General features: G+C 45.1%; 1 protein-coding gene across 1 annotated transcript in view; it reads left to right on the top strand.

Moving 5' to 3' along the window:
* Nucleotides 1–5939, top strand: part of Ercc6 (ERCC excision repair 6, chromatin remodeling factor) — an 82383-nt gene extending 76444 nt beyond the window's left edge. Inside the window, exon 21 of the mRNA XM_052733903.1 lies at nucleotides 216–5939. Within this exon, the coding sequence (XP_052589863.1) occupies nucleotides 216–632 (417 nt within the window). The 3' untranslated portion in view covers nucleotides 633–5939. The remainder of the gene's footprint in view (nucleotides 1–215) is intronic.
* The last annotated feature ends 7206 nt before the right edge of the window (nucleotides 5940–13145 follow it).

The raw sequence follows: 13145 nt of genomic DNA on the forward strand, positions 1-13145 counted from the left end.
TTCACTTCTCTTCCTCACTGCTTATGTCTTTAGGAAATGCCCTTTACAAATGGGTAGATTCATGTCCACATCCTTTACCTTGGCATTAGATGGGGTCCCGATCTTTCTCCCACATCTCACCACATGGCATTTGCGTTATACTGTGGGTCCTTTGGGGAAATAGGGAGGGGAATGAGCTGGAGGTTCAGTTTGTTAATGTGTGGTCTTCTTTCTAGAACAATGTGAAGAAGGAGGGGAAAGCTCCTGCCCCTGAGCACTTTAGTGGCAAAGAAGATGGAGCGTCTTTGTCTGGAGCCCCCAGTTCCTCCTCACTCTTGGCCAGAATGAGAGCAAGAAACCACCTCATCCTGCCGGAGCGCCTGGAGAGTGACAACGGGCACCTCCCTGAGGCTGCTGCCTTGCCTCCCTCCAGCACAGAACATGACGACCTTCTGGTAGAGATGAGGAACTTCATTGCTTTCCAGGCCCAGGTGGATGGCCAGGCCAGCACTCAGGAGATCCTACAGGAGTTCGAATCCAAGCTGTCTGCGGCACAGTCCTGTGTCTTCCGAGAACTACTGAGAAATCTGTGCAGTTTTCATAGAACTCCTGGTGGTGAAGGGATTTGGAAACTGAAGCCAGAATACTGCTGAACAACAATGCCCCTAGACTTTTTCAAATGGGAACCTCGGCTCACCAATCCTGGATGAGTGATCGTGTGTGTGTCTGTGTCTGTGCCTGTGTCTGTGTGTCTATGTGTGTGTCTGGGTGTAAGGGCATGGCTGCAGTCAGTGTTTACTGTGTCATCTACCTCAAAACTAAAACTTGAAGAAGAAAATACTTGGAGAATTTTTTTGTTTTGTTTTTTATTTTGGTAACATTATGAATTATGTCATAAAACCAGGGACTTAAGAGTTACTTCTTGGAACAAATATATTTCTTAATCCAAAAGATGCTGTCAGGGAGCATACTACTTAAGAAGAGAGTCCTTGGTTCTTGCTGGTGCTGGGAACACGTCTTCTGTTTATCCCACCTTAGCCCGTAAGTCACTTCATCAGTATCTGGTCACCTTGGTACCTTGATACAGAACTGTAAAGGTTTCTGTCCCACAAAACACATACAGAAAGAGCCTTGTTACCTATCAGATCATTAACTACCTATAAATAATGCTTTGCAGCACTGTTAAACTAGTGGGTTTGGTTTTTGTTGTTTGTTTGTTTTAAATGGTTCTGGAGATGGACTGGTGCCTTGTGCATGCTAAGCCTGTGCTTTCCCACCAAGTTCCACCCCAGTTCCATATACACATACATTCCATATACACACACATATATGGATCTCAAAGAAGAGTCTGCTTTCTGTTCTCTGTCATCATTATCTAAAGATCGTAGAAGACGTTGTTTAACTCGGTCAATAAGTTCTAAACATTCATACCTGGCTCAGAAGGAAGTCCCAATGCCTGTTTGTTTCTGGAGCCCTTTGGTTATTTTTTCTTCTAGTGATTAGCCTGCAAGGAAATGATGATGCCCTTGTTCTTGGGCTGAAGTACTGACCTGACTCATTAGTGTGAAGCATTAGTATATTATGCCTGGAATGTCTGAGATCTAAGTTATATCGAGCTAGAGAAGGCATAGATATTCCTTTAATTAAAAATAGCTGTTGAAAGTTTCTTATTGTGCAGCAAGGCAAGGAATCCATGTTTCAGCTCTGCCACTGCCCTGCCCATCCTGGGTGGGTTGAGTCTCAGGGTAGTGCTCTGTAAACATGGTCATCCAGCCAACCTGGGAGAAACTTAGAGAGCAGCTCTGAGTTAGAATAGTTTTTAATAACATACAGCACCTTTATACATTGTGCTGTAATCTGGATTTTTGAACATTAAATACTTTGTGCAGTGTAAATAGATTAAATGTATTGAACATGTTATATAATTACAAATAAAGGGTTTTCAAAGATACCAGCTTTTTACTGTATTGTCACTGTGAAAAGCCTCCAAGCAGTCCCCACCTTCCCACCCCACACCGGTCTTGCTGCTCTTCCAGAGCCCTGTGCAGTGGCCCGGGCATTTCCACAGCTACTGGCGTGGGCTGCTCCTTCCAGTGTCGTCTCTGAGTTTTACCTGGACACATGACTGCTCAGCTAATAATTGCTTCTCAGCCTCCCTGGCAGGTAATTGTGACCACATGACAGTTGTAGGCAGTGAGATGGAAAACTTCCAGCTTGAAGCTTAAGCAGAGAGTCATGGTGTGCACTCCCCTGAAAGGTCCCTGTTCTGCTGGTGGGGATGTTTGAGAGCCTCAGTGGGGTTCCTGGTGTTTCAAGAGAGGGTGTTTGTTAAGGTTTGAGTAGTTTGCCTTCCAGTCAAGAATGTCTGTCTTTGGTCTGTTACTTAAGAGTGAAATAAATGAATACTTTTTAACACTGTTTTAGAGATGGTTTTAGCACCTAACTTATTTAATGTATGTCACATGTTAATGGAATAAAATTTTCCTATTATATCTAACTTTCACATTATATAGGCCTTTTCACTCTTGAGATACAACTCTATTTCTCTGAACCACTCAACTCTAAACCCATTACAGGCTCACTTTCCCCTTACTTGCCCACACCAGGTAGTTTCCATCTTGGTAGATTATTTTAAAGTCAGTCTTGTGATTGAAAATGACCTTATTTTAATCTGAATTTCCCTGACTTCTTGAACACCAGACATTCCCATGTTTGTTGGTTATGTGCAGATTTTTGCTGTATCTTGCTTATTCATACCATATTCACATAGTTTTCTAAACAGAAGTGAAGGGCAATTATGAAATAGGCAAACATGAAAAGTCATTATGGAATAAGTCCATCCCCCACCCATTTGAAACACCAACTTTTGATTCATCACACTGCACTGTATTGTGGTGATATATTGTGTACCATATTAAATTTGCCTGAAGATCAGAGAACAGAACAAGCCACTAGATTAAACACAGAGGCCAGGCAGTGGTGGCACACACCTTTAATCCCAGTACTGGGAAGCACACACACCTTTAATCCCAGGAAGTGATGGCTGGGTGGAGAAAGATGTATAAGGCGTGAGGAGACAGGAACTAAAGGCTTTTCAGCAGAAGCGTCCCTTTCACCTTGAGGCTTTTTTTGGCTGGAGCCTTTCGGGTGAGATCTCAGAGGGTTTCAGTCAGAGGATTCATGGAATTGGTGAGGTGAAACATGGCAGTGGCTTGTTCCTTTGTCTCTCTGATCTTTGAGCATTTACCCCAATATCAGGCTCCTGGGTTTTTTATTAGAAGACTATTTAGAATTCGTGTTACACTGCATAGCTGATGATCACACTGGTCTGCACAGCTGATGATCACACTGCACTGCACAGCTGATGATCACACTGCACTGCACAGCTGATGGTCACACTGCACTGCACAGCTGATGGTCACACTACACTGCACAGCTGATGGTTACACTAGCTGATGATCACACCATACTGCACAGCTGATGATCACACTGCACTGCACAGCTGATGATGGTCACACTGCACTGCACAGCTGATGATCACACTACACTGCACAGCTGATGATCACACTACACTGCACAGCTGATGGTTACACTAGCTGATGATCACACTGCACTGCACAGCTGATGATCACACTACACTGCACAGCTGATGGTCACACTACACTGCACAGCTGATGATCACACTGCACTGCACAGCTGATGGTCACACTGCACTGCACAGCTGATGGTCACACTACACTGCACAGCTGATGGTTACACTAGCTGATGATCACACCATACTGCACAGCTGATGATCACACTGCACTGCACAGCTGATGATGGTCACACTGCACTGCACAGCTGATGATCACACTACACTGCACAGCTGATGGTTACACTAGCTGATGATCACACTGCACTGCACAGCTGATGATCACACTACACTGCACAGCTGATGATGGTCACACTGGACTGCACAGCTGACGTCAAACCCCATGTCTTTTTTTTCCTTCACACTCTACATGCTACCATTTGGTTTTGCACTGTTTTGCCAACTGTGGGAAAGTCTTCCTTTTTCTCTCTTCTTCTGGGTCTTATTTTTGTGCATTTTCTGTTCCAAGCAAATGATAGAATTAGCTTATTAAGTTCCACTAAAGTTGTGTTGCTCTTTTTGGCCAAGATTGCATTAGTGTATCCATTAATTGGAGGATAATAGACTTCTTCATAATTAATATAATTTTCCATTAGTATTATGATAGGCCTCATTTTATTTAAGTCCTTTATATACTTGGGTAACATTCCTCATAAGGGTCTTGCACATTTTATATTATCTTTGTTCTAGATGTTTTACAAAATTTCAGTTTAGGTTAAGGATCATTTACTTTCACATAAAAATCTGGATAATTGGAACATTCCTCTATCAACTTTATGTTGCTTATCACCCGGAAGCTTCTACATTTATTTTTTTCAGTTTTGTGTCCTTATTAAGAAGCCACTACTGGGCTGGAGAGATGGCTCAGAGGTTAAGAGCACTGCTTGCTCTTCCAAAGGTCCTGAGTTCAATTCCCAGCAACCACATGGTGGCTCACAACCATCTGTAATGAGATCTGCCGCCCTATTCTGGCCTGCAGGGATATGTGCAGACAGAACACTGTATACATAATAAATAAATCTTTTTTTTGTTGTTAAAAAGAAGAAGCCACTACTTAGCTCTGCACTGGTGGCACATGCCTTTAATCCCAGCACTCGGGAGGCAGAAGCAGGTGGATCTCTGTGAGTTCCAGGACAACCAGGGCTACACAGAAACCTGTCTCAGAAAACAAGGTCATAAATACAGTCTCATGAATGGCCTTGTTAGTTACCTATGTGGTTTGAATGTGAAGTGCCCCACCATAGTCTTGTGTGTTTGAATGCCAGGTCTCCAGCTGGTGGCATTCTTGGAAGGTTGTGGAAAAACTGGAGGTAAAGTCTTGCTGGCAGAGGTGGATCTCTGAGTATGGTCCTTGAAGTTCACAGTCCAGCCCCACTTTCTGTTCTCTCTGCTCCTTTCTGACTGCCAGTGCTATGCACCAGAGGACCTCTGGAAGGCTGCCATGGGGGACTACCATCTGCAACTGTGAGCCGAAGTGAACCCTTCTTCCCTTAGGTTCTTCTGTCTGGGTATTTGTCAGCAATGAGGAAAGTGACTAAATACAATTATATAGAGAGTTATTTCCCTAACATTTGAAAAACCGATCATCCCTTCCTCCCTGATTTATACATTTATTAAGCCACCACTGCCATCATGTCCTATGTCCATGTAATTATGGGAATGTTTCTGGGCTCTCTATTTTGTTAGTTTTATCCATTCATCTTTACCAATAAGCCACTTCCAACCATGTGGGTTTCTAATTGGTTGTCACAAACCGTATAACAGCTCTTAGATCTTTGTTCTGTACATATGGATCATCCTGTCATTTGTATTTTGTGATCACAGTAAATGTGGGGACTGGCTGAAGATTATTTATGATGCTGAGTTCCATGCATCTCTGAGTAAATCACAGCTACTCATTTTTACTACCTGTTTAATAAAGGAGTAATTGCATTGTATCTCACATTTTGTAGTAGAGTCGTGTACAACTTAGACTTAGTCCCGACCCTGATCTTATCCCTTCTAAAACTGTACATGTTCTCATTTACAAAGACGTGTCTCCTGGTTCTCTGTAAGTTGGCTTTGCTAACTGACGCTGTATGTATCTAGCAACTTTACTGAACTTGTTCTCTGATGATCTGTCACTTACTCTGTAACACTAGGGTCAGCTATAGTAATGATGATTGTGTTTCAGCACTTCTGATCCGTCTCTTTTTCCTGCCGTTGAAGAGAGGCTTTAAAAACTACAGTTGCTTCCATTTTCTAATAGATGGTTAAATTGGGTTAAGGGAATGTTCTTCTCAGTTTTGAATCCAGTGCTGAATTTTATTAAATGTTGCTTCTGCTTGTATTAACAGTTTTCTTCTTTAACACCCTTTCCTAGTATGGAGAAGTACACAGTTAAATCTTCCAACATCAAAACTGCTCTTAAATTTCTCTCAGTTTGGAGTGAGGTAACCCAGACTCAGAAAGACAAACATGGTATGTACTCACTCATAGGAGGATACTAGATGTGGAACAAGGATGACTGGACTGCTACTCACATCACCAGGGAGGCTACCTGGAAAACAGGACCCCAAGAAAGACACGGGGATCGCCCAATGACAGAGAAATGGAATGAGATCTACATGAACAGCCTGGACATGAGTGGGGGTAGTGAAGGGCGAGGGTCGAGGGAAAGAGAGCTTGGGGGAGCGGGAGATCCCAGCTGGATCAACAACAGAGAGGGAGAATAAGGAATAGGAGACCATGGTAAATGAAGACCACATGAGAATGGGAAGAAGCAAAGTGCTAGAGAGGCCCACAGAAATCCACAAAGATACCCCCACAACAGACTGCTGGCAATGGTCGAGATACAGCCCGAACTGACCTACTCTGGTGATGGGATGGCCAAACACCCTAATTGTCGTGCTAGAAACCCCATCCAACTACTGAGGGATCTGGATGCAGAGATTCATGCCTAGGCCCCGGGTGGATCTCTGGGAGTCCAATTAGCGAGAATGAGGAGGGTTTATATGAGCAAGAATTGTTGAGACCAAGGTTGGATAAAGCACAGGGACAAATAGCCAAAGGAATGGAAACACATGAACTATGAACCAATGGCTGAGGGGTCACCAACTGGATCAGGCCCTCTGAATGGGTGAGACAGTTGATTGGCTTGATCTGTTTGGGAGGCATCCAGGCAGTGGGACCGGGTCCTGTGCTCATTGCATGAGTCGGCTGTTTGAAACCTGGGGCCTATGCAGGATCGCTTGGCTCGGCCTGGGAGGAGGGGACTGGACCTACCTGGACTGGGTCTACCAGGTTGATCTCAGTCCACGGGGAAGGCTTTGCCCTGGAGGAGGTGGGAATGGGGGGTGGGAGGGGGGGAGAACAAGGGAATCCGTGGCTGATATGTAGAACTGAATTGTATTGCAAAATAAAAAAAAAATTTCTATCAGTCTGGAAGTGGGGTGGGAGTGATGTACAGATACACTAGCCAAAAATCACTGTCACTGGGGAAAGTGGAAGAATAACGCCTCCCAAATGAAACCACATAATGCCTTTGGAAATTGTCCTTACAGCACATCGAAAATGAGTATCATGCAAGCAAACTTATGAAGTCTTGGTGAGAACAGTGAGTCTGAAGTGAACCATAGACCCTCAGTGTGATGACAGTAGTCATGTTTTTCTTTGGGTTGCCAGCTCCCGAATAACAACATGGAGACTTTTTATTAATTATAAAGGCTTGGCCTTAGCTTAGGCTTGTCCCACTAGCTCCTATAACTTCAATTAACCCATTTATATTAGTCTATGTTTTGCCTCATGGCTTTTTACCTTTCTTTCCCAGTCTGTGTGTCCAACTCATTCTGTGTCTCATTTGTGCCTAGAATCATCTCTTCTTTTCTCTCCCCGGAAATCCTGCATATCCTCCTGCCTAGCTATTGGCTGGCCAGCTTTTTGTTACACCAATCACAGCAACACATCTTCCCACTGTGTACAAATACCCCACAACAGATGACAACACCAGGTGTTATCAGAGTCATGTCTGCACACAGAGCTTGTGCCACGTGAAAAACAATGCCCAAGAGACCACTACTGGGGAGAAAGAAAGACTAGCCAGTGACCAAAGGATGAAGTGGGAGTTTTTTCAGCTCCAGGGTGGAGGGGTTACAGACACACAACAGAAATGAAGGGGAGAGGGGTGCTAACAAATGAGGAATAATGAGAAATGGGTTGGAACCTTACAGGAACTCCATCGCTACTTCTTTTCTTTCCTGGTCTGATGTTTCTGGTTGTGGCAGCTGGTGAGTGTCTGCTGTTAGCCTTGAAGTGGGAAGAGAGAGACAAGGCAAGTTTAGGTCAAGGAAACTGTATGACAGTCTTGGGTAAAACAGTTCTCAGTGATCAACATGTCTATACGCAGAGCCGGAAAGAGGAGGGGCACAGACGTTGTTTCTCAGGAAAAAGCATCAGTGGAGGCCAGTTGACAACAGACAAAGGAATAACAACAACAATCAAGCCAGCATTTGTCCCAGAAGATCATGTTCTATTGTAAAATCGCAATAGACTTTTTAAGCAAAACCAAGTAGAAGTTGTTAATAGAGCTAGCAAGAAAAACTAAATGCTGCTTTCCAGGACTCCATCTGAAACAATTCAAGGCCACACAGAGAACACTTGCAAGTGAGTATACAAAATGATAGGGAATGCTGTACGGTGTATATTTCTCTTTGCCTCTCTAAACTGTTAAAGGGAGCTGTACAAACTAATGGGTATCTAGTGCTTTGCTGTCCTTGGATACGCAGAAATGTAATATATGTTTAATACATTTGCTAAAATGTCACAAAAGAGGTGGGTGGGGCAAAACTGATGAAGTGGCTTGGTTAAATGATGACTGATGAAGTCATAATTATCAAAATGTATTGTTTTTAACATAATATTATATAAAGTGGGAGAGGAGAGAGCATTATGGAAGTAATGTTTTTGTACATAGTGTAAGTTTGCAGGAGATTCTGGTGTTAGTGTGTGTGTCCTAAGCCCTGGAACAACCACTAAGAAAATAATGACAGAGATACAATGGAAAAGTCATTAATGAACTTAAAATGTTGTATTAGAAGGTATCACTCAGTGCAAAACAAAACAAACAAAAAAAGCCACCTGTAAAAGAGGTTAAGAGGAGAGAGAAGGATGTGAAGGTAGGGGACCTGTTTGTGGGTGTGGGGGAAGTGGGAAAGAAAAAATGGGGGTAGAGGTGGCCGAGATACATTGTATACCTGGATGAAATTGTCAAAGAATAACAAAAGATATCCCCTAAAGTCTTTTTAAAAACAGATCCAGAGGTGTCAGCTTCCCTCTCCTCTCCCCTCCCTTCCTGCTTCTCTCCCTATACTTTCTCTCTCTTCTTGTCCTCCTTCCTCTCTCCACAGCCCACTCCCCTGAGTCTTGGAGCTAAGTCATAGCTCCATACCAGACTGCTTCCCGTGCACCTTGACCCTTCAGTGTGTCTGTTTTCCTCAAAAACAAGACAGTCTCTTAAACAGCCACAGTAGTTAGTGGGCAAGCACATCCAACATCAAATCCTAGCATTTGAGACGCGGCCACAGGCGGCTTTCCCTGGCCATCCGGACTCAGGCGGCTTTCCCTGGCCATCCGGACTCAGGCGGCTTTCCCTGGCCATCCGGACTCAGGCATCCTCTGCAGCTGCTTGCCTGTCTGCTCAGAACCACAGCACTGGGTTTGGTCTCCATCTGTAGCCACCTGTGGCTAAGACAGCACCCACTGTCCTCATCCCCTGTGCCCATCACAGGATGAGGCTGTACAGTGTGTCCTTGTCATCGGGTGAACTGACCTGGAGAGGCGCCTCCAGTGCAGTCCATCTGTCCCTGGACGGCTGATGCTCCTGTTGGGTCCTGTGTATGGTGGGCTCCTCAAGACTCCTTCACCATCAGCAATTCTTGTTCCCTCTGAGCTTAGTAGGTGACACGTGGGGATTTTTTTTAAATAAATGAGTATTTTGTTCCTCATCAGACTTTTACCCACTGTTTTAACCTTCATTGATGCTTTTTTCCTAAATCCATTATGACCATGGTGCCTGCCAAAGCATCCTTTGACTCTATCATTCACATTTATTGGCATTTACTGGAAGGAGGAGCTGGCTCTATTATTTATGTACTTACATCAGAATGGACGAATAGCATCCTATGTTATTTGGTAGATTATAATCCATTGATGCTGTCTTTTATTTTGAGGTTCAGACAGACCCAGTTGTGGCTATGACTACTCTGAGCTGGCTCTGGCAGCCTTTGATGCGCCCCATGGGCTGCCTCCTTTCCTCCTGGCACTGACTCCTTGTTACTTATCTGCCCTTGCTGGAACCAGCCATTGGCCATCTCTCTAAGGAGTGGTTGGTCATCTTTCTAGGGAGTTGTGTCTCCTCCTCTTCCTTTTACCCTTCCCTGTCCTCATTTTAAACTGTTTATTCTGGAATGATTTTGAACTTGTATAACCTTTGCAAGACTGGCCCCTGATTCAGTGGAGAATGGTATTCAGAAACTGCCCTGTGTGCTGCCCGCCATTGGAATATCACCTGTGTTTATTTTGTGTCTATCCTCATGAACGAATGGACACTAAGTCAACGATCTTGTTATAAAACATCTGTCATTTAAAATAAGTGTTTGATGACCAGTGGAAGGAATTGGAAGAAAAAACGTGAAGTCAGTAACAGATCATGGATGCGATAAAACTGCCATGGTGGAACAGGAGGGATTGGCATCTGGGAGTGGAGACAGAACACCAGCGAAGCAATGAGCCCTGTGTTGCTGGACTTATTTTTTTGTTTTGTTTTGTTTTGTTTTGTTTGTTTTTGTTGTTTTGAGACAGGGTTTCTCTGTGTAGCTTTGGAACCTGTCCTGGAACTCACTTTGTAAACCAGGCTGACCTCGAACTCCTGAGTGCTGGGACTAAAAGGCGTGCGCCACCACCACCCGGCTTGGACTCATTTTTTAAAATGTAGAGGGGCAGCATATGTCCAGCTGTTGGGAAAGCTGACGTGGGCTAAGAGATTCAGCACATTCCTGTCAGAACACACGAGTCTAGTACTCTCCACAGGCCTGGGAGGTGTATACATCATTATCACCATCCTAGTTAGTATTTCATTGCTGTGATAAAACTCTAACTAAAAGCAGCTTGGGGAGGAAAGGGTTTATTTAGCTCTCAGGTTACAGTTCATTGTTGAAAGTCAGGGCAAAAACTCAAGGCAGGAACTAAAGTAGAGACCACGACCATGGGGGAACACTGCTTAGTGGCCTGTTCCCCATGGCTTGCTCTGCTGATCTGCTCTCTTATACAACTCAACCCTACCTGCCCAGGGGTGACACTGCCTGTATTGGGCTGGGCCCTCCTACATCAATGATTACTCAAGAAAATGTCCAACGGACATGTTCACAAGCCAGTCTGATGGAGGCAGTTCCTCACTTGAGGTTGTCTCTTCCCAGGTACTTCTAATTTGTATCGAGTTGGCAAAAATTAAGCAGCACAAGTGCTATTGTACAGATGGAGAAACTGAGGCACAGGCCACACAGTGAGACAGAGCCCCTTGATGCCACAGGAACTTATCAGTAATGGTGTCCAGGAGTGCTGACCCCTGGGTTTCTGTTGGGCAGCACAAACTGAAGGTCTTCTGCATCGTTGATGCGCAAAGACGAAGGAAGCATGCATTGGGTTGCATTTCCATCATATATATGTGCATGGGCTTGGGTCTGCTGAGGCGGGAGGCCATGACTCGCCGTTCAGTTTGCCTTAAGATGAATGGTTGCCACTAAAGGCTTTTTACTTGTCTCTTTCTGTCTTATTACTAAATTAACACGTGATAATGAGAGTAGTTGTGGGGTACAGTGTGGCTACTTGGTACATCGTATGTGTAGGTCAAATCTGGGCAGTAAATGTTTCCCTTTCACTTAGGAAGCTGTGAGCTCTTCCTCTCTACATGGTTTATAAACTTCTGCGTGAGTTGTGAGCTGAGGTGCTGCCCACCACCCACTGGAATGTGTTCCACGTACAAAGCTACCTTCTGGTGCCTGTTACCCAGCCTTCCTCTATCCCGCTCACCCCATCCCTTTCCAGCCTCAGGTAACGGCTGTTCTACTCTCTGCCTTTGTGAGATCAGGCTTCTGGCTTCCACAGATGGATGAGCACACGCAGTACTTGGTTTTCTCTGCCTGGCTTATTTCACTAAACAAAATGCTCCAGTTCTGTCCCTGCAGCCACCAATGACAGGATTTCATCCTTTCTAATACTCTTTACTGCATATACAGTTTTGAAAGGAAAAAAAAAAGCTGGGTGATGGTGGCTGGTGGCACACATCATGAATCTTGGCACTCAAGAGGCAGAGCTGAGTTCGAAGCCAGCCTGGTTTACAGAACGAATTCCAGGACAGCTAGGGCTACACAGAGAAACCTTGTCTCAAAAAAAAAAAAAAAAAAAAAAAAAACCAGAAAACAAAAACAAAAAAATACATGATGGAGGTCCTACCAGTTCCTCCAGGGCACTTTTCACTTAAGGCCACTCAATTTTCTGGTTCCCAAACCAACCTAAGATGCCATTTGAAGACTGTCTCCCAGGTCCTCTCGACTCTTAAGTGAAGGCAGTGATGTCTCAGACCTCTTACACTGAGGACAAGGTCAAAGTCTTATGTTTGAGTCTCACCCCTTTCAACCAGTCGTGTGGTCTTAGGGAAATTCCTTTGCCTCTCTGAGTGACCAGCACATTGCAGGTATAGAGTGTGGAATACTGCATCTCTCAGTGGCTCCAGAGGAGCAAGGTGCTGTTGAGTGGACAGAAGGGAAATTGACCCTCAACTCTAGTGAAGGAGGAGTCAACAGCTCATCGGTAATGAAGATGGTGTGGGCTGGGGCAGAAGTTCTGCAGATGGGCCTGGCAGAGAGCTGCATTTGGGATAGGGCTTCTACTTAACGAAGTTGAGGGGGCAGAATAGGGCTATCAGAAGGGAGAGGAGGTACCCTGTGTGTGCACTTGGGGCAGGGGAAACAGGTAGCAGAGAGGACCTGAGAGCTGGCACGCAGGCAATGTGTGTGAATGCATGAGTGAGTGAATGGGCATGCTGGCCCTGGAGCCCGGTTTCCCACTGGCTCTTGGAGCTGGGTGATGACCTTTTGTTGGGAAGAGGGGTTACTCTCTGCATTGTAACAGCATTCTTGTCCCCCATCTACCCTGATAGAGAGGGGACTTGGCTCATACCCTTCCCACTTCCCCCTAGGCTCTGCCCTCTCTGTCAGTCACAGTTCCCCAGCAGTGTCCTGCAGGGCCTCACTGAAGGCCGAGTTCCTGAGCTACAGCCCAAGCTCAGTCATTTCTAGTCACGTACCCAGGAATTGATAGCAGTGGTTGGGGAGGGGGTGGCATGTCTGGTCCCTGCCCCAGCACTGTCCCTCTATTCTCTATGGCTTACCTGCCTCCCCTACCTTCTGTGAGGCCTGGAGCTCTGTGGAGCTCAGTGACAGTCACTTGCCTTGGCCTACGGGTGCCTCGGCTCCTGGCCACCAGTGTACCCAGAGAGAAC

This window comes from Peromyscus californicus, unplaced genomic scaffold (genome assembly GCF_007827085.1).
Source record: "Peromyscus californicus insignis strain IS unplaced genomic scaffold, ASM782708v3 Scaffold_12__1_contigs__length_115047231, whole genome shotgun sequence".
Taxonomy (NCBI): domain Eukaryota; kingdom Metazoa; phylum Chordata; class Mammalia; order Rodentia; family Cricetidae; genus Peromyscus; species Peromyscus californicus.